The 24,717-nt window shown below is 30.9% G+C and overlaps 1 protein-coding gene across 2 annotated transcripts in view; it reads right to left on the bottom strand.

The window, feature by feature from the left end:
- Positions 1-6,839: 6,839 nt before the first annotated feature.
- LOC129970181 (serine-rich adhesin for platelets-like) overlaps positions 6,840-24,717 on the bottom strand; it is a 188,266-nt gene continuing 170,388 nt past the window's right edge. The window contains exons 5-12 of one of the 2 annotated variants that reach the window (XM_056084439.1): positions 22,126-22,242; positions 18,666-18,888; positions 16,889-17,050; positions 15,413-15,736; positions 14,278-14,731; positions 12,973-13,071; positions 9,854-11,741; positions 6,840-8,163 (exon numbers count right to left, since the gene is read on the bottom strand). In XM_056084439.1, coding sequence (XP_055940414.1) covers positions 7,487-8,163; positions 9,854-11,741; positions 12,973-13,071; positions 14,278-14,731; positions 15,413-15,736; positions 16,889-17,050; positions 18,666-18,888; positions 22,126-22,242 — 3,944 coding nt within the window. In that variant the 3' untranslated portion in view covers positions 6,840-7,486. The remainder of the gene's footprint in view (positions 8,164-9,853; positions 11,742-12,972; positions 13,072-14,277; positions 14,732-15,412; positions 15,737-16,888; positions 17,051-18,665; positions 18,889-22,125; positions 22,243-24,717) is intronic. The other variant, XM_056084440.1, reaches the window with a different exon arrangement.

Genomic DNA, 24,717 nt, shown 5'->3' with positions numbered 1-24,717 from the left:
CTTTCTAACATTAATTCAATAAAAGATGATAACCACTAAGAATCTTCACAAATTTTAAAAAGAATATCGAATGCAAAAATTATGAAAATTGCTGTTTATGTCACGACAATATTTTACACTCTTGCAGTATTTTATATCTATTTAAATTTCTAACTTAAAGATTCATCCGATGATACTCATCATGCACTCAGATATGTCATTAGATATTTTTATCAGATGCGTGTAACTTATGATGAATATGATGTATTCTTTTTATGTTTAAGAAAATAAATCTCATTAACTTAAAAATGCTTTCAGATTGTAAAAAATGAATGAACAAAACGTTCAATCCAGAGGAGGGATTTATATATTTATAATCTGCGTATATCCAAAAATGATATATGTAAATGATATAAATAAATATGAGGACTGGATATTTTCCCCGAAATTGTTTATTTATATAATGTGTTACGGAAAAACATTATTAAAAGTATTTGAACATGTAATGCCTTTAACATTTGCTGAAAACATTTGGATGTTGTTGCTGTTGTGGAGTTTCATGTCGCAAGGGTCAAAGATAGCAATGCTACGCCTAGCATTTGGAAGAAATAAAAATCTTGTTAAAATAGTAAAAATATATACAGATTGAATTCAAATGAAGGATTGTACTTTAAATCAGAAAAATATTAAACTATTTTCACAAAGAATTCTAAACAAAAAAATCTTCCAATACGAAAAGAAGTATTTAAAATCTATTCATTTTATGTAAAATTATAAATTCCAGTGACTTTAAGAATGCAAAAGTATGTGAATTTGTGGATGGGAAAAATTTCTCTTACCAGAACACTTACAGGTGTTGAATCAAAAAGGGCAAACGGTGGCTTTTAAAAATTTAACATTCTACTAAAAAGTGATAAAGAATAAAATCTTTGTGTAAGGAGGCCACCGCTGACCAAATGAAAGATACATTGGGAAACATTTGGAAGAATTAAGGTAAAGCATTAAGAGCATTTAATAATTAAAATAATAGAAATCCCTAACCTCTTGATCCACGAATTTATATAACTTCCTAATTAGATAATTCATCCAATGGAGGACAATTGTTATTATTTGAATTTCTATAATCATATAAGGGTATGTGAGATAATGATATGTTTTCAAATGATTTTTTTTTCATTTCCAATTACTTAATGCTTACATTTAATTGCAGATTTAAAATTAAAAATTCTGTTTTTCGATGCGCAAGTTAGACTCATCATTGTTTGTGAAGCCATTAAAGGGAAAACAACTGTGATTGGCCGAATCTCAAAATCAATTCATTAAATACAAATAATGCTTTTTACGTAGAGACATCGTGCCTTCTTTTTATTGTTTTAGCATTTGAGAGCTTTTATTTAGCATTAAATTGGATCAAACAGACTACTGCCGATGGCAATCGATTATTATTGAGAAATATAAAAGTAAATTTGAAATAAGAAATGCTATTTTAGAAAATACTCAGAATATATAGCCCTGTATTATCGCTTATCATTCTTCAGATACGAAAAAACTTGAGATAAGAAAGAAAATTAAGAATTCAAATCAAACCGGCATTTTAAAAAAGATGTTCGGGAATAATTCAGCTCTATTGCCATCCAGGAAATTATAATTCATAGTTAGATTTCTTAAGAATTCAAACCACGAAACAAATCACTTACTTGTACAATCAACAATTCCATCTGTACTTTAAACTATTCATTAAAATAAAAAAAATTAACACAATAAACAGCATTTTTAATTGTTAATTCAGTAGACTAGTATTTCTTAAATATATATCATAGAAGAATATAAGGAACAAATGCTTAGAATAAACAAACAAAAAAAAAATTAGAATTTTCAATAGTTGCAGATTTGAGGCACTCGTATTTATTGATAAGCAGTCACGAATCTATTCGGAACGCTTTTGAAGATTATTTAAATAAGAAGTCAAAGAAAGATGGGTTGCGTTTGTTTTTATTTTCTCAACATTCACAATTTTCTAATTATTTAGAAATTCCTTCATAAATATAACATTGAGAAATCTACGAATATTATACTTATAAAAATTTTAATGCATGCATGGAACTATAATGCAACTGAATGCATAATAATTCAACAATTCGATTATATTAATGAATTTTTTTCGATAGATAACTCTCTCTATAAATGTTTCTTTTTTCTAAACAATTTATAAATTTTATTAGGACTACAAAGTACATGATCTACATATTTATAGAGATTATAAAACATTCATAAACACATGGTTTCCATATCTAACAGTTTTTCTACTTAATTATATTTTATTTTGGAAATGTACGATAATTTTAATAGTCGCATTAATTTGAAAGTTTTTAAATGCATTGGTCCCGATTTGATATATATTCGATATATTTTCCGAATACTTTTGTTATTTTCACTTCTATTTGTCATACAATTCTTGTCGTCCAGTTCAAACTTTCCACAGTTTCGTATTCATGTATTTAGACAAATATGTCATGTCGCATATGTCAAACGACCTTCCTCTTAAGAATTCATTTTTTTGTACATAAGAATCTTTTCACTCTTTCGATATGTTAAGTCTCAAATCAAATTTCTTTCAATCTAAACTCCTAAGACTTGCATTAAGCATTTTATTTTAAGACACAAATTCCACATAAATTTAATTTTGTACATGAGTTCCGTCATTATGTTTTTTTTCTACTCATTGAAGATATATTTCCACAAAAAATGACCGACTCGCATGAAAATCGGAAAAATGAATTTGTAAGAAATGATGTAACAATAAATAATAAAACTTTTGATGTTTCTCTTAATGATAGTTCATTTGTAATTTAAATTGAAATATAATCAACTTTCTATAAACAATTCGCAAATATTTATCTATTATATATGAAACTTCGAACTTTAATTTTACTACAGTTTTGTATATGCCCCACATTTGCTTTGTATTCCATTATATAATATTTAATAACGGAATTGCTTTGACATTTATAAGAGTTTTACCATCAAAATGAAATGCATATATTTATGGCAAAATGGTATTAATTTTCAATACTTGCTACATATATTAAGTTTAAGATATTATAAATTTAGTAAATTGTACAAAAAAGGTGACATTGTTAAATGATAGCAATTGTTTCTTCAGAGAACTTGAACCAATAGGGAAGTGAAATGTGAGAACTTTATAAAGATAAAGAAGAGAACACCCGAGTTAAAATTTTCCGTGCCACACCAATGGAAGGACATTTAGCTCCGATGGACTTAATGTGCACTAGACCCACTTACACGGCGGTCCTTAGGTGGAATCGGATCTCAAACTCATAGACCTCTGGTTCCAAGACCGGATCTAGACACCAGGCCACCGCGACCTTCCCAACTGACGATACTGATCTATAGCAGCTATGCTGCACAATTCCTTTAGGCTTTTTTCGAAACTTGCCAAAATCGCCTTTGTTTAATATATTGATCTTTTAAATTAGGGCAATATAACAGGAAACACAAAACATGGCGGTGCCAATAATATCCCTAAACTCTGCATGCAAAATTTAGGGATTATTGGATGTAATTACATTATAGTACATCGAATATCTATGCTGCATAGAAATAACATCATCGCCCACCTCATGGTTTGTGACGCTGTCCAGATTTTAAAAATATCAGATGCTCAAATTACAATTTCTGTTTTGGCGTTAAGCAATTAAAAGAGGTTATGTTTTATGTTTAACTGATTTATTGAAGCAAATATAAACCTAAACATAAGTAAATAGCAAAGATCAATGAGTTTAGATCTGTTATTTTTATTATATTATATTAATGCTGACCCATTATACTCGCTTTTCATAGACCAAATTGCATTTATAGCTAATATTTTTCTTTTAAAATTTCGTATTCTGCATTCCATTTTTGTGATGGTAGATAGTTATTTATAGCTTTAAACTTAGTGATTAGTTTTAATTTGAATATTCGCTCATATTAGTTATAGAGAATATCCCACTGAAGGAAGCAAAGCCTTTAGTATTTCTAGGTACTTACATTTATAGGTAGGTAGGTAGGTAATATGGGTATTTGCAGAACAAATAAAGTGCACCGCAAATACTTTTCTTAAGCAGTCTGCCAATGTGCATGATTTTATAATACAACTTTATTAGTTAATCTATGAAAATCAGATACGAGATATTATCAATATGATAACAGCCCATCTAGAAAGGCACAGCTCTATATTTTAAGAAATCAATAATACAATGCTTGTTGACATCAGCCAGAGGTCAAAATTTCAAGCCGCCTGCGGTGATCAAAGCTTTGAACGAAATATATAAAGCTTGTGTTTATTTAGTGTCTATGAAGCACGTCATAATTATTATTTCATCATCAAGCACCATACAAATCAATGAAAAAAACTCAGTAAACTGCTGATATCAAATGGAAATCCGTGCACAGTTAAATTAAAAAACTTTTTTTGCTTGATTTATTATGCAGAAAAATAATTTTCTTCAATTTTAACTACATCATCTGTATGAAAACAATACAGCTGAAGAAATTTAATCACATTCACATAAAAATTATTTTCGTTCGTTTGAACCTAAACAATCAGAAATAGCCGTTATTTCATCGAAATTTTTCTTCATTTTGAACAAAACAATTAGAAGTTTTCACAATATTTCAAAACCAGTGGTGGATTTGGATAATTTGCGATAATATACTGTGCTTATTTTGTTAAATTCTTTTACTGTACGGTCAATTTAATATCACGCTAATTTAATCAACATATTAATAAGTTACTTTAGTTTAATTTTTTCGTTTTAGTACTTTTGTGAAATTGTTTATAATATATACAACCATGAAAAAATAATTAAAATAATGAAGCTTTTGAAAAATTCACCATCATTTTGAGTAGTGATCTCCTTATTTTATAAAAGCATATATTTACGATAAATTATAAAAAAATGATATGAAATGTCTAACAATCATAACTTTAAAAAAATATTGCTTCATAGGATCTGTCAAATAGAATATTTAATAACAAGGGAAATGAGAAATTAATATTCTAATATAAACATTCTTTAAATTTTTATTAATGATTTACTGCAGTATTCACAAATCATAGGTTTTATATTTTTTACAAATTTGTTCATAAAAATTTAATATGAATTTGGCTAGTTTACCAAATCGGCAAATATATTTTACTCGACCTGTTTGGCATTTTCCTTCTCAATCTAGCAGTAGATTAGTATGAAATCCGCCACTGGAAAGAAATATTAAAACCATAAAAAAATTTCACTTTATTTTACATAAAACAGCTGTGAGTTTTGATGAAAAGGAAGCACTAGTTAAGAAATAAGTTTTTTGATAAAAAGAAATTCAAAATAAAACTCTGGATTTACAATTTTCTATTAACAGCGGACTCCGTTGCATGAAAATATTTTAAACATAATTAAGATGCATTTTATGAATTAAAATTTACGATTTAAATAATTTTTTGAATAAGAAATGAAAATGAATTTTTCTCATATCCATTCAAAAGTTTCAATGCCTTTCAAGCTATCAGACAAATAATTTAATTAAAATTTTCTAACAGGAACTACTATTCATTAAAATGATTGCAAATATTTCGCGTATTTTTCCATATTATATTCTGAATCGTAGATATGCAACAGTCTCATTGATCGGGCAACATTCATTTCTTTTAATAGCTTCTCCTTAATTCCATTTCATTCCTTTCTGAAATCCGCCAGTTTACAAAGCATGCGTCCCATTAAATGACTAAAATGAGTTTTCGACATTTTGTACACAGATTCAATAAATAAATTACAATAATTTAAGTAAAATAAAAATATAAATGACAATTCATTGTTCTGAAGATTAAAAAAATTGAAATCCTTTAAGAAGTAAATATTGCTCCACTACAACAAGAATAAAACTAACTAATATAGAAAAAATTAAGCTCGACTTGGAATTCGTAGTTCGGAAGATTTAAATGATAACTTTCAAACAGAGAGCTTGATGTTATGATATGTAAGGCAGCTACAAAATTTTAAAAACAGACATCATCCATTACTGTGCAAACGACTTAAAAAATTGCATTCTGAAAACACTCAAAACATTTCATCCTTTAACAAAAAGACTCATTAAATATCTCTCAAAGCATTTTATAAGGAAATATGTATAAAAAATTCTTTTCACAAACTGTTGAAATCAAAACGCGAGCATTAAATTATAATTATTTCCAGCAGTGATTGCTTGGAATTTTTTAAATTTGACATTTTAATAAATAACTGTTTTATTATATACTATATCATTTATCAATACTTTGACGGTCTGATAAACATTAATTTGAAACATGTAGAGCCTATTTCTTTCCATGGTCGCAGTTTATTTAAGTTTAATAGTTCTTTTACCTTCTCTTTAAATGCTAATATAAATTTCTTGTATTATTTCTTTTTATGAAAATCTGATTTCTGAACTTAAATTTTGTTACACTAAATGGAATATTTTTATATGAATGTCATTTATTTTTAGATATTTTATCAGAAATATGTATTTATTAATGTAATAGGGAATAAAATAGACAAATGTGATATGCAGTTTTTGATATGCATGCCAGAATATAAAACTGATTCAGTAAAATAAATTAATTCTTCATAATATTTAATTGATGGAACAATATCATTCAAGAGTTGAATAAGAAATGTATAATTAATAGAAATTTTGTGTGAAATCTAAACATTATGCAAAAGGTTATTAATTTAAGGTAGAAAAGATATGCATAATATGTTATATGGAATGGCATATTTGGAGTTTAAGAAATGGTTGTATATTTTTTTTTTTTATAAATTACACTTAAATGATCTGACCTTTAAATTATTGTCATTAAATACTACTTCCATTTTTTTTATTCTGATGAATTAGAAATTATATTTGATAATGTAGGTAAAAAAAAATTAAGAAAAGGAAAAGAAAATTAAAAATATCTGGTAGCCTTATTTTCAGTTTCCATTCATTGAGAAAACGCTACTGATAAAACTTTAAAATGTGTGTGCAGAAATCCATGCATGGAATTTTTATCAATTTGGCTGCATTTATCAAAAAGAGGTCACTTTTTTAAAATCAAACGAAAATATTTTTCAAACTTTATTAAATAATTAAAATTGTAACAGAACACAAAAATAAAATAAAATGTATAAACTGACTAATTCGTTTTTAAAATTTCAAAATACTTCTCAATAGAAACAAAACTACTCTATGTCTTATAAAAAGAGTGTTTGTACCAAACACGATTAAAATATAGCTTTTTAAAACTCTACTCACACAAAATGTACAATACCATTCGCTCTGATCACAAATGAAAAACAGGATTTTAAAAAATCATTCCTAAAATAGTTTTAGAAAACTATCGGTGTTTGAATAAATACTAAGCATCAATCACGCCACTTATAGGCTACGCCACTTCGGATATATACAAAACATTTCATAAATTATATCAGCAATGCTTCTATTTCGTCTTAGGATCCCTCTCAGCACACGGATAAGCAAAGGCCGACTCATCGGGTTTAACTTCGGGCTTTCTTTTAGTAAACGGGGGCTTTGGAGGCAAGCTGGTCTGACAAGGCGGGGAAGATGAAGTAGAAGAACTATAGTCTGTCACACTGGGAGATGTACTGAGCGAACTAGTAGACGACGTAGAGGACCTAGAGTCTCTGTTACATCTGATGCTTGTGCAAGGTCTCACTTGAGGTTCGTCTTTGCCATGGTAATAATTCTCTTGGAATGAACCACCAGAACTGGTTCCAACGGATGAAGAATCGTAGTGATCATTCAAGCAACGATATTTAGCTGAACTATTGGCCACATCCGAGCCGTTCATGTCCGCGGAACCCTGTCGATTCTGGTGAATAGCAGGTATCATAATATTGTTGCTACCGGGTACAGCATTCTTCGGTGGAGGTCTTGGAATTTGTCTCAGCATGTATGCATGGAGTTCTTCAGAACGCATGTAGTCTGCGCTGCTTGTGCTACCACTACTACTGCTGCTACTTCTGGAAATGAATGATAAGGATTCCATGTAGTCACTTATATCTGAAGAGCTGCAACTACTGGTGTTACTTCGGCAGTTGTCCGTAGCAGATCCTCTATCAGAAGTATGCAAATGGTTCCTCCTTAAAACACCTGCTGGGATAAATAAATAGAAATTTTAGTAATAAATGTCTCAGTTATCTTGCTATATTGATTATAATAAAGTTATCTTGATATATTGATTAAGACTATGATAATTACACGATGTCAAATTACTGTTTTTGATTCATCTTATTCAAACAGCAACTCTGCCTTTTCAGTTCAGTGTAAAATGTACTTATTCTCAAAGTTTGAGATAAGTGTAAAAAAAAAATTATTAACGGTTAGATTTGAAAATATGAACAATTTTAGCCAAGCAAACGATTTTTTTACTGGCCAATTTCCCCATAATTTAATTGGGCACCAAAACAAGTAATTTATCAAAATGAGTATGGAAGTCCTTAAATTACTTCAGGATGGTAGCAACCGTCTTATTTTGCTATTTTCAAAAAGTGTTTTAAGCGCGTTTTACAACAATATATTTCACGATTAAAGTGAATTTAAATCATTTTCATTGCTGCTATTAATGTTTGAACTTTTTTTCATTGTTGATAATGAAAATACAGTTGCATTTCAAACCTCGTAATAGTCATGGGATGGTAATGAAGATATGAAGTTATGGCTTTTTCACCTCATAAAGATGAAGTTTCCCATTTAAAATTAGTCGTAATGCATCTTTTGAAATTTGGCGCACTTTCAATTAAAGTTCAAGTTCATAAATAAGCAATGATGAAATACTTTTTAAAGTGTGTCCATTCTTATCAACTGCTACGGTTTAATATAGTTTTATACATCCAATTTATATTATCTTTCTGCCCTTGAAGGTTGAATTTTTATTTTACTGCAATGAATTTCTGCTGAATCAAAGAAATTTTTATTGAATAATTCTCCACGTTATTACAAAAATTATGAAAAATATTCTGTAATGCATATAAAACTACAACTCTGAAATAGTCTTTAGTCTGTTCCTACATTTTAGATAAAAATATTTAGTTCCATCACGAAAGTTTTTTGTATTAATTAAAGTTTAGACATTTCCGTTTTGTATTTTAGTTAAGAGACAGGAAAACTGAAATTGAAAATTTCTACAACTATTAATCCAGGAGAATCACCAAAAGTGCTAATTATAAATAAGACATAAGAAAATATTTTACTCAAGCCAATTCTAATACTTCCGTCTTTAAAAATGAAAATAAAAAAAATAAAAAAAAACCTGCCAAAAGTAAAGAATCTATAAATAATATGTATTATTTTTACTTACTCAAGTGCTGTCACTTCGTCGTTCTTAAATTTACTATGAGAAAAGTTTTAATGATAATACTTTGGAGATTCGAAATACAATTATTTAGAATATTAAATTTGAATTGAATAGAGTTCCGCGGATGTAAACACGCTAAATAATCACAATAAGCGATTCATGATACATAACTTAATCAACGCCCGTTTTGAAGGATATTTGATAGTAAAAACAAATATTATACAAATACATAACAAAACTCTACATAACAACTGAAGGAGAATAAAAGCATCCCTTGAAGTTCCAGATATTTGAATTTAAAAATTTCATTCTTATGTATTTGTAAATATTTAATTCAAGATGATAATTTTTTAAACATTTTAATTAAACCCTCCAAAAACAACAAATTGGCTGCTGCAATAATTAATTTTAACAATTAATAAATATAAAATACGTGCTTCAAAAACTTAAATGCCCTAAATTAAAATTAACAACTTCATATTTAAATACCTTGCATTTCCATGACTGTATCGCTTTCATCTAAGCATTCTTGACTATATATATTATCACAGTTAGATCTAGCTCTATTAGAGACTCTTTGTTTCGACCTTTCATGACTATCAAGGCTGTATTTTCTTTGAACTGGTTCTTGAGAGTCATCAGTCCCTTCAGGTACATTTTGAGACGTTTCCTTATTCAAGTCATTCAGTTCCATTATTGTTTCATTAGTTCTCACTGGGCTTGATATGCTGACGGTTGGCATCCCGGCTCGACATGGAACGCTAGATGAACGTTTCATAGACGAGACTAAACACGATTCTTTCTGAAGGACAAAATCGCTGCTATCCGAATTCAGATCCTCATCCGAATTTGTGAAGTCTTCATTTGGCTTTAGGCAGTCTGCAGACCTATGATGTCCATTCTTATGTATACTATTCAAAACACAAGGCTGTCCATTCGGCAATGGAAGAGGTAGGTCTATTTCATTAGTACTCATTGATTTTTCTTTTGATCGGAGATTTAATTTGGAAAATAATGAGTTTTTGCGAGATACTGATGGTTTGGGGCTGCTAACTGGGGAAGCTGGTACTGATTCAACCCCAGAATCTTTTGATTGGTACCCATTATTTTTGCCATCAACTGAACTAGATCGCTTTCGCATTAAAACCTTTTTCTTCAGTTCACTCAGTGAATTGGATCTCATAGCTCTTATATGTAAATCTTCACTTATCAATTGATTCTTTCTCGACATCGTGTCTCCAGAGATGCCTTCTGGTACACCGGAGTTTGTATTTTCTGCAATCGGATAAGAATAAGGCATGAAAGGCCTAAGAGGGAGGTTCTCTCGAATCTCTGTCTCAGGCTCATCATTTTGTACAGAAACAGTAGTATTGGAGGTTGTAGAATCAGGTTTCTCTAAGATTTGCTTTGAAGGCGATGCTTTATCTTCTTTTATACAGAGAGGTTGCATCATCAAATAATCCTCATCGGATTGGCTGTGGGTAGGAGCTTTTTCGTAACACATCATCTCATAAGCACTTCCATTTATTTGCTTGTCGATTATCTTTTTGGGACTACGATTAGGATTACTGGACACCTGTTTGCACTTACATTTCTCATCTTTATCCATGCTGTCGGAAAACTTCTTGCTTGCGTTCATGTGACATCTAGGAGGAAGGGGAGGTTTATTAGGTACTACAGCTTCTTTTTTATCATCAGTTTCTAAGCGAGATAAAACTAAATTCGAATTTTCGTACAGAGGTAAAGTCTCCGCAAATTCGATGTTAGCGTAATTTAGAGATAAGCTATCGTCACTCGCTTTTAATGACTTATCCTCAAACTTATTCGATGGAAATTCAATATTGGCGTAGTTAGTGTAGCTTGTATCTGAATGTTTATTCGAGAAAGAATATGAAACAGTGCTAGCTCGAGGTCGTAGAGGATTTCGCACCGTTTGTGCATTTGTTGTATCACATGAAGATTCTCGTAACACGTGCTTTAACTTCCCATTTTTCATCACAACCTCAGTAGTCCTATGTGGCTCACTGCAGACAGCAGTAGTGTGATTCATCCACGTTCTGGAACAATTTGCACCATCAGTGGCAAGAGATTTTGTGCAATGCCAGCCAGTATCCAGGGTAGCACTCTGTGGTCCTAGACACGGGACTAAACTTCCAGCCCAAAGCATGACTCTTTGACAGGCACACATCTGAAGGGGGTCATTAGTGTTGGGGTTGAGAGGCCCGTGTTTATGGTTGTAGGAATGTTTGGAAGCCATCTTGAAGAGCTCTATATTTTGAACAATTTTGCAGGCGCTCATACAGGAACAAGAAGGGCTATTATTAATGGATTTCATTGCTGAGTTTTTCTGCGTCATATCACAGTTAGACATCATGTCCTGTAATGAAAATTTAAAATAAATTAACAGTTTATAAAAAGAACCCCAAAAAACAGTTTTTAAAAATAATTCGCATTTTAAATTTATTTTATAGTACATTATAATTTTATTTCATGAAAAATAAATATATTTTACATTAAGTAATACATTAAAATGTTAAGCTCTTAGATTAAGAAAATCTTTTTCGATTTATAATTCATTCAAATTTGATCATTGAACATGCAAAATATGAAGTTATGATAATATACTTATATGATGGGAACAAAATCAGGTAAAACCGTTTCGTAAATCAAATATAGAGCATATGAGTATAGATCACGCTTTAAGGATAAAACAAGTAACTGCATGTATTTTGAGTAATCAGTAGTTTTATTATTGAATTTTGAGCCTTAAAAACTGAATGCTGATAATATGAAATTTAATCACTTTATATAATGAATTAACAGTCGTTGTTGGATAATTAGTGCTGGTTCGAAGAAAATATGCCTCAAGAAAGTTGGAGTCGATAACTGGTCTAAAATAATGCAATTCAAAGCTTCATAAGTCGGCCAGTTTTACATATAGATGAGTAAATTTTTCCGCTTAAAATATGTCAAAACCATTTTACTAAATATAATTAAAAATGGAGAGCAACACAAAAAATTATGCTTTACAATTTGCTTCAGCAATAATTTACTGACACAAACATGAGACGTCATTTACATTATTTATATAATTTTTCCCAATTCTACGCTTATCTAATGGCTTACAAATTAACTCTTGGAGTACAATTAGAATGGATACCTTATCCATTAAAAGTAAACGCATAATGAAGAGAACTTTTAAACTGTTTTAGCTCAACAATGTAAATTTATATATTTTTAAACCGTACATTTAATATCGTCTTTAAAACTTTTAAATTTCAGTTACAGGACTAGTTCAAACAGTTGCTAGTGACGTTAGAAAAGCTATTACCCTCATGTAGAGAAAAATATAACCTGTATTCAAGTCAAAAGAATTAGATCAAATGGATTTGGTTAGCTGCGAGTGACCTTAAGAGACCTATTACCATCAAGTAGAGAAAATAACCTGTACTCGGTCCAAAAGAATTCCTACAAGTGCTAGTAACATCAAGTAGAGAAAATAAAATGAATTCGGTCGAAAAGAATTACTACAAGTGCTAGTAACATTAGGTAACCTATTACCATCAAGTAGAGAAAGTAACCTATATTCAGTCAAAAGGAATTCTCACCGTGAATTTCTTAGGAACGTCATAATCCTCCGTTGGATCAGGTACATGCGTTTTAGTATCCTTACTTCCATTTGACTGTCCAGGCGCCAATGTTGAGTCCTACAATATATTTTTGTAAGTAAGTAAGTATTTAGGAAATATAAACAAAACATTCATAATGGAGACCGAGTTTTGAAACAGTTGAACGAGAGAAGTTGGCCGCGGTGGACTTCCCCAACTCCACGAGACAGCATTAAGAGAGAAATCAAATAAAAGAAGAAAATTGACACAGTCTAAAGGAACGGAGATGTTCAAGTAATCACTGATACAGGGGAGAACATTTTTCTACTGTAGCATGCTACAGAAGATGGAGTGCCTTACCATCATAATGGCACTCCATCACCGACATTGAATTTTCTTGAGTTTAAATCTGTGAAATGAATTTCGGTTCTTAACACACATACACACAATATTCTTGTTACATACAGACAAACCTACTTTTACGTACCAATGTCTCACGTCTGTATTTTTTTTTAATAAATTGAAACACACTAAATCTACAAATCTTTTGTAATATGCAAATAAATAGCTTCAGAAAGATATGCTATGTTAACCATCTGTAGTCAAACATTGACCAATTACTATAAAATATAAATAACGACAGTTATTCATCGTTCCGAAACTTCGCAGCGTGTTCAGATTGATTTCTCTACATGTGATTTTTAAAATAGGGTCTTAACTGTATAGCAAAGATAAATTTATACAAAAATTAATTTAATATCATCGCAACCCACTTAGATACAAATGAAGATATTAAATTAATGAAAAGAATTGCAGTAAAATATATTTTAAAGTATTTTAAAATTAAAGAAATAAATTTAAAAACTTTTTAATTTTTTTACAAGTTTTTTAAAAAGATATTCTATGATTTTAAGTATAAATATAACTTTGATTCGAAATTATTCATGAAAAATGTAAAAATTTCGATTAATTTTTAATTTTAAATATCAAGTATTTGTTACACAATTTTAAGCGCTTTTTACTCAAAAAGTAATTACAAGTCAATTTGGAGCTCTAAATTTACAAGTCTGTCTTGACTAATTTGAACTAATTTTCTAATCCTTTAACAAACGAATGACTAATTTGAGCACTTTTCTAATCATACTCATTACATCACAAATATGCATAATATAAGTAGTATACAGGTGGTACATAAGTCTATAAAAATTGTCACATTAAAATATATTAAATACTATAATGAAATACAAAGCGAGTAAAATACAAGCTTATAAATATTATTAAAATAATTATTTTGATATCACTTACTTTAGACACAACTGCCGACGATCTGGGAATAGCATAATTCGCGTATGGGTCTCCTTTACCACAGGTACATGTAAAATCACAGTCCAAAACTCCATTATTCATAGTTCTTAGTGTACTAGCACCAGTATTATACTTTGTTTTCTTAGGAGACGAATTCGGCGATGCATTGGCACTTGCGCTTTTCCGACCATTTATCATCCTGATATCGACTTCACTTCTGACCGACATGGACAGCTTGTTCCAGCAAGCACATTCCTGGTGCCCTGCTAGCTTTTCCTGAGAAGGGGACATCGAGGTGGTCATCCAATCCTTGATTGGTTCGTGGCAAGGACACACGATACAAGTATCTGTCGGTCCCTGACAGGGAACAGGTGGTTCAGTCGTACTTGCGCGTCGAGTCTCTGTCGGTTTGCAGTTAGCGAAACCATTAAAAGCATGTTGCATATTCTTAGGTCTGAAAAAAAATGCGAAAATATATCTAGGCACACTGTAAGCAGGTGAAATGCTAACAGAATATTTGGATAGTGAGTAGATAATAACCCAACCGTATTGGCCAAATGGCGATTGTAAATATAAAGCGAAATTTAAAACTATTCGTTATATTACCGAAAAATAAAAGATTCAAAAACTTTAGATTTAAGATCTGAAATGTAGAATCGTAATATTTGAACGATTTGAAACTGGCTTTCAATCTATATATTTAAGAATACAAAACCCGCTTGAAGAATTATAATAACAGTTTCAAGAGCAATATATTTGAATGAAAACACTATAAAGGTCTTTAAAAGATTTAGATAGCCATTCAGTCGGAAATGCTTTTGGAATAAACCATCTCAATATTTTTATTCCTAATATGGCTGAGGAAAGTTTGGTGAGGCTTAGAGGCCATATCTGGTTATAAATGAATAAGCGGCCTTAATCTAATGAAATTAATTCATTATTCTAGAATGAATGAGAAATTTTAAGCATGAAGTCTAAATTATCTGAAATTAATTTTTAGGAAGAGAAAGTTAAAAAATATGAACTCGATCTAAAAAAATTCTAGTGGAGAATCCGATTTTAAATTACTTTTCAAAATGAATGACAAAGACAGCATAGATAATCAAAGTTTAAAATTCCCGGTCATGGATTTTACCTATCATATAATGTATCCATAAAATTTTTTGGTACAGAATACTCCGACTCGCTGCTAGCACTAGCGCTGCTACTGTGACTAGCGTGTGAACACAAGGATGCCCTATCGGAAGGTGGGTTCATCATTTGATATGCTGGATCTTTCTTCGATTGTTGATTACAGTTTGTGGAGCCGATCAGTGAATCCATCGTCCACTGCGGACTGAATCCACTGGTGTCATCATTCCCAGTATTTTCAGGAGAAGGGGATGTTTTTCCTTTGGAATTCTGCAAACTACCACGACTGTAAAATTGTCGTCCACACTTTGAACACTGGTTGAAAGGCCTGAAAAACGTAAAATTTCAAACATTTATTTCAGTCAAGATTTCAAAAAGTAAATGAAAAATAAATTTAAGCAAAATACTTTGATTTCTTTTCTATATGCAATACGCTTACTGTCACGTCTCCACCCAATAATTCGGGCCACCTATTCTAGTTAGAAAAGTGGGAGGAGGGGTTGTAACATTCCTCGTTTCCCAGTACTGATAAGACATTTACAGCCAGCTGTGTCGTCGCTGTTACTTACTAAACTCCTCGAGACAGCCATATGGTGGATCTTTTCACCTGGGTGGTCTCGCATCTGTTCATTAGCGACTACAGTGAAAGACCACATGTGGAATTCCTCGTTCAAGAGGTATTGATAGTACCTTCAAAGAGAAAGGGGTGTCCAAACATCTGGATGCTAAATGTTTCCCATTGTGAAAGGACCTTCCTACGACCCACTGGCGCCGCTGAGGGAGCATATTGCTGCACCCCGATTGGCCGAAAGAGAGCTCAAAGGACCAATATAAATTAAGAGGCGGAGATTGTCGCCGAAATAAAGTGTGGTGATGTTTGTTTTTTTAGGGAGAAGAGAAGAAACGAATTGCAGAGGACTACGCCCACGAGTTCGGAGTCCGAGAACTAACTGAGTTTCAGAAAACCCTTCGACTTCGACTGTTGTGTCTCCTACTACAGTATTAAATAGCTATTTATTTAACCAAGATAAGAACAAGTTGTTCTTTTATATATATATATATATAGGGCTGTAAAATAAAGAATTGTCTGGAAATTCTGCTTCGTTATTCGATCAGTCTAGATCAAGACATTACAGGGTCATCTATCTTTTAACTCTTTGGGTACATTTGACATATCAGAATGTTCTGTATTTCTTTGAATTTATGTTTCTATTATTTTTTGTAATACTTATTAAAGTGTCTCAATGTCTTTTATAAAACAAATGAACAAATGAATTTTTACATAAAATTTATTGCTTTTACAAGTTTAAAAAACTAAATGCACTTCAAATACAAATAAACGCTTTCAAGTAAACATATAGTCAAAGGGTTAATGATAGTAGAGAAGGGGTCATCTAATTAAATAGATGGTTCGGTAGAGTTAGGTACAATCAATGGATGACACTCTTGGCAGTGAGTGAACGTGTTAAAAGAAACGTACCATGTTCCTTGAGAATCACAAAGACACGACAAGGACTGCCCATGACCATTAGCTTTTGACATTGTTGCAGAATGGGGAGCCCCTTGAAAATCACTGAGAATAATAGACACAGTATCAACGCTATCTACGTCACTGGCAGTAGTTGTAGAACTCTGACCCCATCTGAAAAATGAAGAAAATTAAATATTTCGAATTAGACAGTCCGGGCGACAAAGAAAGCTGCACAAACAAGAATAACGTAAATACAAAACACAGAAAGCAATTACACAACAAGGCACACATAGGGTAAACGGAGGAAAAAGACTGTCTAGGAAATGATTGGTAGCACTGCAGTGGAAGACGAAAACAAGAGCTAGCAAAATGGGACACATTTTGCAATAAGATTAGAGATTGGTATTTCATTAGGTTAAGTTTGAAGAAATGACAGAAAATTCACTTTTATAATTTCTAAATCTCCACAAATTATGAGAACTTTGTAATAATATTTCAAAGTGTATATATATAGTGTAATGCATAGAAACAGGAAAACTAAAATATTTGTTTTAAAAAACGTGTCAAAATTTATTTAGAATAAGACCAATTTATTAAAATAAGTTTAATAGCAAATGTATCTTTAGCAAATGTATCAAGCGATTGAAGATACGATATAATCAATATTCGACTATTTTATTTTTCATAACACAGCATTGCTATCTGTTTATCTTTTAAATAAATTTCAATGACTAAGCAAGCAATGACTTGTTACAATTCAACACCGTATTGCAATAAACCGATTGTTTTCTTCAATAATATATACCACAGAAATGGATTAAGTTCTTTCATTTCAATGACAGAAAAATACAAAATAATGGGAAAAAAACTTTACACACGACAGCAATGGTAATTAAATTACAGAAAAGTTCGAATCCGAAGACTATGGTCATGAAATACTTTAATTCTTAAAAGACCATTACAGAAATTTAAAAATTAGATTTCCACATTTACAGTCATTGTAAAACATAAAGCATTCATACAATAAGAATGACTACGAGCAATTTCTCAAAACATTTCTAAAACATTTCTAAAAGGTGTGTGAGCGTGTGTGTGTGTGTGTTTTACAGTCAGCATTTTGGTTTAATTTCTTAATTGTTTCGGTTATTTGAAATTGCACACTCAGTTTGGACTCTCTAGAATACTCAGTAAAACTAGATTGGATTCATTTTAACTGGGTTTTATTTATTTTTCTTTGTTTCCCTGAAATCAGTCTTTTTTTTTTTCTTTTTTTTTTTTGAGACTGTATTCTTTAAAGAAATTATATTTTGATTCTCAAAATATAATTACCAAATTGTCTTCAACTTTTGTTTCTTATACATTAAAATTTAATTTTATACTTAAAAAAGCAGTTGATGTCGTTGGCCTGTGCTTGAAAAAGACATGGAGTTGCGATATCAATTGTAATAAATGGCTTCTCTAATTTCGAGCGCGAGTCAGATGGTGAAATTTAACTATCCTAAAGGACAGTTCTGAATCTATGGGGGTGCTATTTTTGAACAGATTAAATAATTTCGAAGTATAATCAGATTACGAGGGTGATATTTACACTACACTACACTCTAAACTTCTAACCGAACCAACGAGTGGATATTTAGCCACATTTTCTCATTTAATATACATTAGTTATAGATCTAATCAGATAATTAGAGGAAGCGGGTTTAGAACCAGCGATCCTCTGATTCTAAATCCAAGACCTGACTATCAGGACAAGGTAGCTTTTCATATGTAAGCGAGAGCTACTTACCTGGATAGGCATGAGGGCCACCTGTAATGTATTCTACAAGATGATGCCTTCATGGAGCATGCGCTGGAGGAATACATCATGTCATCGGATGGCCTCAGGATCTCGGAGCATGCGTCGCACGTACTGCCCTCGGATCCTGAGCTCATCGTCGGGTGGTCCGAACCCTTGCTCGAGTCCAAATGGCAGCGCTTGTGCAGGGGCATTCGTGTCGATGTCTCCAACACTAAAAAGGCACAATGAAATATAAAAGTATGCTTTGAAGAAAGAAAAAGACAAAATAAATTCTTAGAATGTGGAATTTTTAAACAATACAGTATTGAATCAATTAATGCCTAGGATTCTTATTTTACTACAACTGCGAAACAGATCGCATTTCATTATTTTTTTGTCTAATAGTTGCTTTTGTTGGTTTAAACATGGTGTTTATAAATGAATCTAAGACCTTACGGAGCTATTTGAAAGTTCAGCGCTTTGTTCGTTGGAAATTACAAATAATAGTTTAAAAGGATAAATTCAAAGCAATTATAAAAATTCCTTGTAAGCCCCTCCAATAATACGAAAGATATAAAAGTGATACTATAACACTCCCCATACTCTATCAGCAGTAGAACCTGATATATGTATGTCTAAACCCTGCAGATATGTCAAACACTGCAGATATATTTGGATAATAGATATATTTAGATATAATATAATTAGATATAATAGATATGTTTAGATTAGTATGTCTCAACCCTGCAGATATGTCAAACCCTGCAAGTTTATGCACATCAGTTGGTAAAAGGGGAATAAACACCTGCTGTTTGACGTAGTCCCCCCCCCCAAAAAAAAATCAAATATCGCCATTTCCGAATATCTGCATCTGTAAAAAATTTCACACTAAACATCAAACATCAAATTCTGGAACGAATTATCGTACACTTCGATATCCTTCGCATTTGCTGGAGAATTCACATTTAACACCTATAACTGTGCTAATTTTTCTGCAATTATTTTTGATGAAAAACAAGGCTGTACGTTGTTTTCTTTCAACAGATCTGCAAAACTGGGATATTGAGTTATAAACATTCTGTACTAACCATTGGCTAGATTTTGATGTTACAGTGTAATTATTTTGAAAATTTTACATTATTTTAGACATCATTTCGAGCAATAGCAAGCAATTTTTATTTTTGATATTTTACTATATTTAGAGTTTTTTGAAATGTATATTCATAAAAAATATTTTTAAATGTTGTCAATTATCTTCCAAAAAAGAATAAAAAATACCATTAGGAACGACAATATTTTTAACGATAGACAGGATTCATAGTTATTTGAATTTTGGCATTTCAAACAAGAATTAACAGAATTTGAATGTAATTTAGGTTTTAAATAAATTTGGGGATTAAAGGATGAATGAAATACAAAGTAATAGTGTGTTTGGATTAATTTGCTAGAATACAGTTACTTTACGCTACATATGATGCTCCAGATTTCCTTTCACCTTTAACGCTCCACGGAGCTAATAAGAGAAATAAAATATTATCCATAGTACAAAGGAAGATAGTGACAGTGAGTAGCTATTAATGCTGCAGACTTCAACAGCTAGAGGCACCGCACCAATGTTAGAGAATCTGAGTTTTACAAAAGCCCATATAAAAGCAACAGCTTAAAAAGAATCAAGAATCCAATTGGAATCGTATCATATGGAAATCCATTTATACCATCACATCATAAAGTTTTAAAAAGCGTTACTAACTCAAAAACACTCTATATTTGAACAAACTAGAAATAACAATAAGAATTTGTTGTGGTTGTATTGTGACTTACAGCACACTTTACAAGCCCGCTGACAGTTATCTGCCAGCGATTTAAGCCGAGTGAATGTCTCTTGTTTTTTCAGTAGTGCCAACTAGGGCCAAGAGTACGACTTAGCTACTTCATGCGTCACATTCGCTTGCACAACCCATTTTTACAGGGGGTAAATGCACGCACCTCACAGATAGAACACAGAAGAACAACCATGCCCTACCCGGGAAGCCAAGATCACGGGGAAGATGCACTACCCCATGCCAGGATGTTGGCATAAGAACTTGTACTAAATCATAATAGTAAAATTACTGGCGCATATAACAAAATACATCTTCTTTGTTAAAGATTATTCATGCCAAGTACATTGCACTACCCTAATGACTGTTTAAATTTAGTTGTAAATATAACACTTAGTAAATATTTCTATAAAAATGACAGACCGATTCGATTTTTATTCGATTATGAAGTTACACTACTGTTATTTTAGAAAAAGCTTCTAAATGAGATTCCAGTACAAGCAACTTCCATTCGCTTTCTAAATCTAAATAAAAGTTGAACATTTCCAAGATCAGAAATGCAATTTTAAAACTTGAATCTGATTTTTCAAGAAAATTAATTTATCGTAAAAAATCAAAAATCAAATATATATATATATATATAATTCAATGTAAGAAATCAAATATAACGTATTTCTTAATTATAAAATGTAAGCGCCCATGTGTGGCACTATATATAAGGATTTGTATAAATGTTATGAAAATAAATAATATCGATGGTTCTTCATTAACAGGAACATGATTTAAAATTGTGCTGATTCAAAACTTCTTTTGCCAGAGAAAAGTATAAATTCATTAAGTTTCTGTTGGCGATAAATAAACTATTGCTTTTATTAAGTTACTCGAACATTTTTTAGATACAGAATGCACAAAGAATAAATAGAATATTAGCCAGGAATCATTTTTCAGATACAGATAGAAAAAGTTTTCCTCGAAAACAAAAAGAAAGTTTATTTTTATCTTTTCACGAGGCAAAATGTAAAAATGTTATTAAATGTAAAATGCGGTGGATATTCCATGCAAACAAAAACAGTAAACTGAAAACTGTATATAAAACAACTTCAATCGAAAACAGTTTGAATCATTGAAATAAAGGCGACTATCCAACCAAATAGAATAAATATTTTAATCATCATTAAAATTTCTTAAAGAAGTTTTGCATCGGCTACTTAGAAATGGATTTTTGCATCGAATAATTACTTCGTCGTAATCCCAAAATTGTCCCAGAAAATTTATTGCAACATACTACTCATTGTATGGTCCAAAATCAATGTAGATCGAAGATATAATTATCTTCAGGAAAATAAAATGTTTAAAAAAAGTTTTATTGTAAAGAGGGGGAAAAAAATTCGCTAGGACACCTCACGTTTTTCTACAACCTCAAGAGAGATCTGAAGAAGGATTTGAAATCGCTGCTTACACATCATCCATAATGTTTTTAGATGATGTAGAAACAATGGCAAAAAGCTCTACGCCATATCGCTTCGCGGATAAACCGGAAACAAGCTCAAATGCTGTTCAAATTCTACTAAAGAAACCATTCAATTTATTCAATTTGACAGAGTTCAGGGTTTGACTTATTTGAAAACAGGGGCCGTATAAGTAATTACTTGAATTTTTCCTGGATAGTGTCTTTCGTTTTCCTTGTAACTTTCCTTTGGAGGCCAAATCCATTGCTTGCGATAACTCTTCGCACTGGTTTGTGTGAAGAACATGCAAACCTTCGCCTGAAAAACAACAACAAATAGAATTTAATTAAAAATAATTTCTCACGATGCACAATATATTAAATAGAAGATTATTTTGTATTTTGATAATAGATCTATTATTTTCCAAATTCACTACCAGGTACCCTTTAGTACGTAATCAAATTCAATCTAATTAATTATTAATTAAGTTATAGAAATATTATAGTATTGTTCCGCCCTCAAGAATCCTCAAGTGTACAAAGTTTAGAAGCTTTATTAGGAAAAAAGTGAAAAATCAATTTAAATAATTCCTTTTTATAAAAGATGAAAAATTGGAATGAAATAAAAGTGTTTAAAAAATTATATCTTTATAAATATAGTGTATAGTAATTACATCTCTAATTAGCTAATGGAAATGGTCTTCATCTAAACTTTCTTCTATATTCTCTAACAAATATGTTTGTGTATTATTAACTGCATGCCAGTATCAAACAAAAATTATGAACGTTTATTAATGCGTGGTCAGTGGCAACTGATTTTTTGGTGATTAATCTGCTTGCAGAACCAAAACTACGTTTCGAAGAAAACGATCACAATTAAAGCATGATTTTATTTGTGCCTTTCCCCATTTATCTTCATTGTCTTTCAAAAGAAACCATTATTTCGAATGACAATTTGTTTTTGCTGAATGGATTTCATTCAAAATTTGATTCGCATCAACAATCAAGATTTGAGGACAACATGCAGAATTTCGACTGGCAGTCTTGTCACGTTTTTGAGTTTCCACATTCCACTAATATGCAAACTCAAAATATGAATAATGGGTTTAATAAAGTCTGATAAATAGAAATCATCAATATTCATCGAAATCTCGACCGTGAGTTTTGAGACGATTACTAAACCTCTAAGCAAATTTCATATTTTAGGAATTAAATATAGATAATATATTTGTGCATAAAAACAAAATTTAACAATTATAATTTATATTTATATTTTCCTCAAATAAAAGGAGCAAATACAGTTCGTTTTTCCTATTCCAAAATTAAGAAATAAAATTTAGTAAGTAAAATAACATTTTCACCAGCTTTTAGCTTATGGAAGGATGAAATGAAAATTAAAAATAGTAAATATTGTAAGTACCAAAAGCGAAATTGTTAGGAAAATTTCAAAAATTTGTACATACTAGCCATAGGGATGTTGATATTAAAGAATTCTTCATGCATTCTTTTGAATTACTCTGAGAACAAAACATTTTTAATGCTAATACATTATAAGGCAATATTTATCTGATACTTTAACTTGAAAATCGTATTCGAATGTTTCAACTCTTGCATCGTTCATTTAATTTCAAAATATTCAAAATGCATTTTCAAAATGGAAATTTTATCAAAAACACTGGAAAATATTTTCCCTTTTATTTCGAATAATATGATAAGATCTTAGGAATTTTTCGAACACCAATGGATTCAGCTATTCTTGTTTTAGCTCGTGAACAAGGATTCAAGTATCATATCTTCGGAGATGCAATAATGGCCACGATTAAAAAACATATGCAGGTCGGTCAATTTAAGCAAAGGTCAATTAATTCTGCAAGGGAAGTAAATAGTACGCAGTCAAAATAGTTAAAGAGCACACAAATAGTACATATGAGAAACTGCTAATAAATATCTGCACCGTCGAAGAGTAACAGGTTATTTGTAGGCAGTCATGAAACAATTAAAAAAATTCCATAAAATAGCGATAGTACACTACTGAAAATTATACAGAAACATGATCCATTTTTTGATTAAAACTGAACAAAATAAAATCCTTCATATACATAATAAATTTTCAGTCAAACGCCGTATCATAAATTTCATTTTTTGTTATATTTTATAAAAGCAGCAATAATTCGAAATGTCTAGTTTCTCAATATAATTATGACCATGTCTCGAGAAGTTCCGAAACTTTTGAAATATTGTCCACATGTAAGTTAATTGCGCCAATTTCTGCTGAATAAGTGTTATGAAACCAACTAGTCAGAACTGGTTTCATTCAACTTAAATATAAACACTTAACTTGCGATTACAGGCATTTAAAACTTTGCATCTCGAAGAAAAGATGTCAAGCTTTCTTCGAAACCGAGGAGGATAAAACGTAAGGAATTCTTTCAATAGGGTCGATGAATCTCTAAAGAAGGATATCATAAATATGTTTGCACGATTTATTCACACGAGAACCTGGCTACCACAATGCTCTCTGCAAGAATAAGCCGTAAATATTCTATCAATTATGCGCCGCCTTATAGGTGCTAGGTATCAAACTAACTGTAAATTTTATAACATTCAAGTATTTCTATAACGATTTATTCTCCAGATTAAGCCTCGGACACCTGAGGATTCATTAAAAAGTACAACGAAACACATTCTGAAAAACTGCAATGAAAAGTGATGGAGGTATTGGAAGATTAGCAAAAATATGGCTTGCAATTCAAATTACATTTTTGTATGAATGATAACAAAAACTTATAATTGC

Source organism: Argiope bruennichi, chromosome 1 (assembly GCF_947563725.1).
Source record: "Argiope bruennichi chromosome 1, qqArgBrue1.1, whole genome shotgun sequence".
NCBI classification, from domain to species: Eukaryota; Metazoa; Arthropoda; class Arachnida; order Araneae; family Araneidae; genus Argiope; species Argiope bruennichi.
Note: the sequence above shows the minus strand (reverse complement) of the source record. Positions and strands in the feature narration are given on the sequence as shown.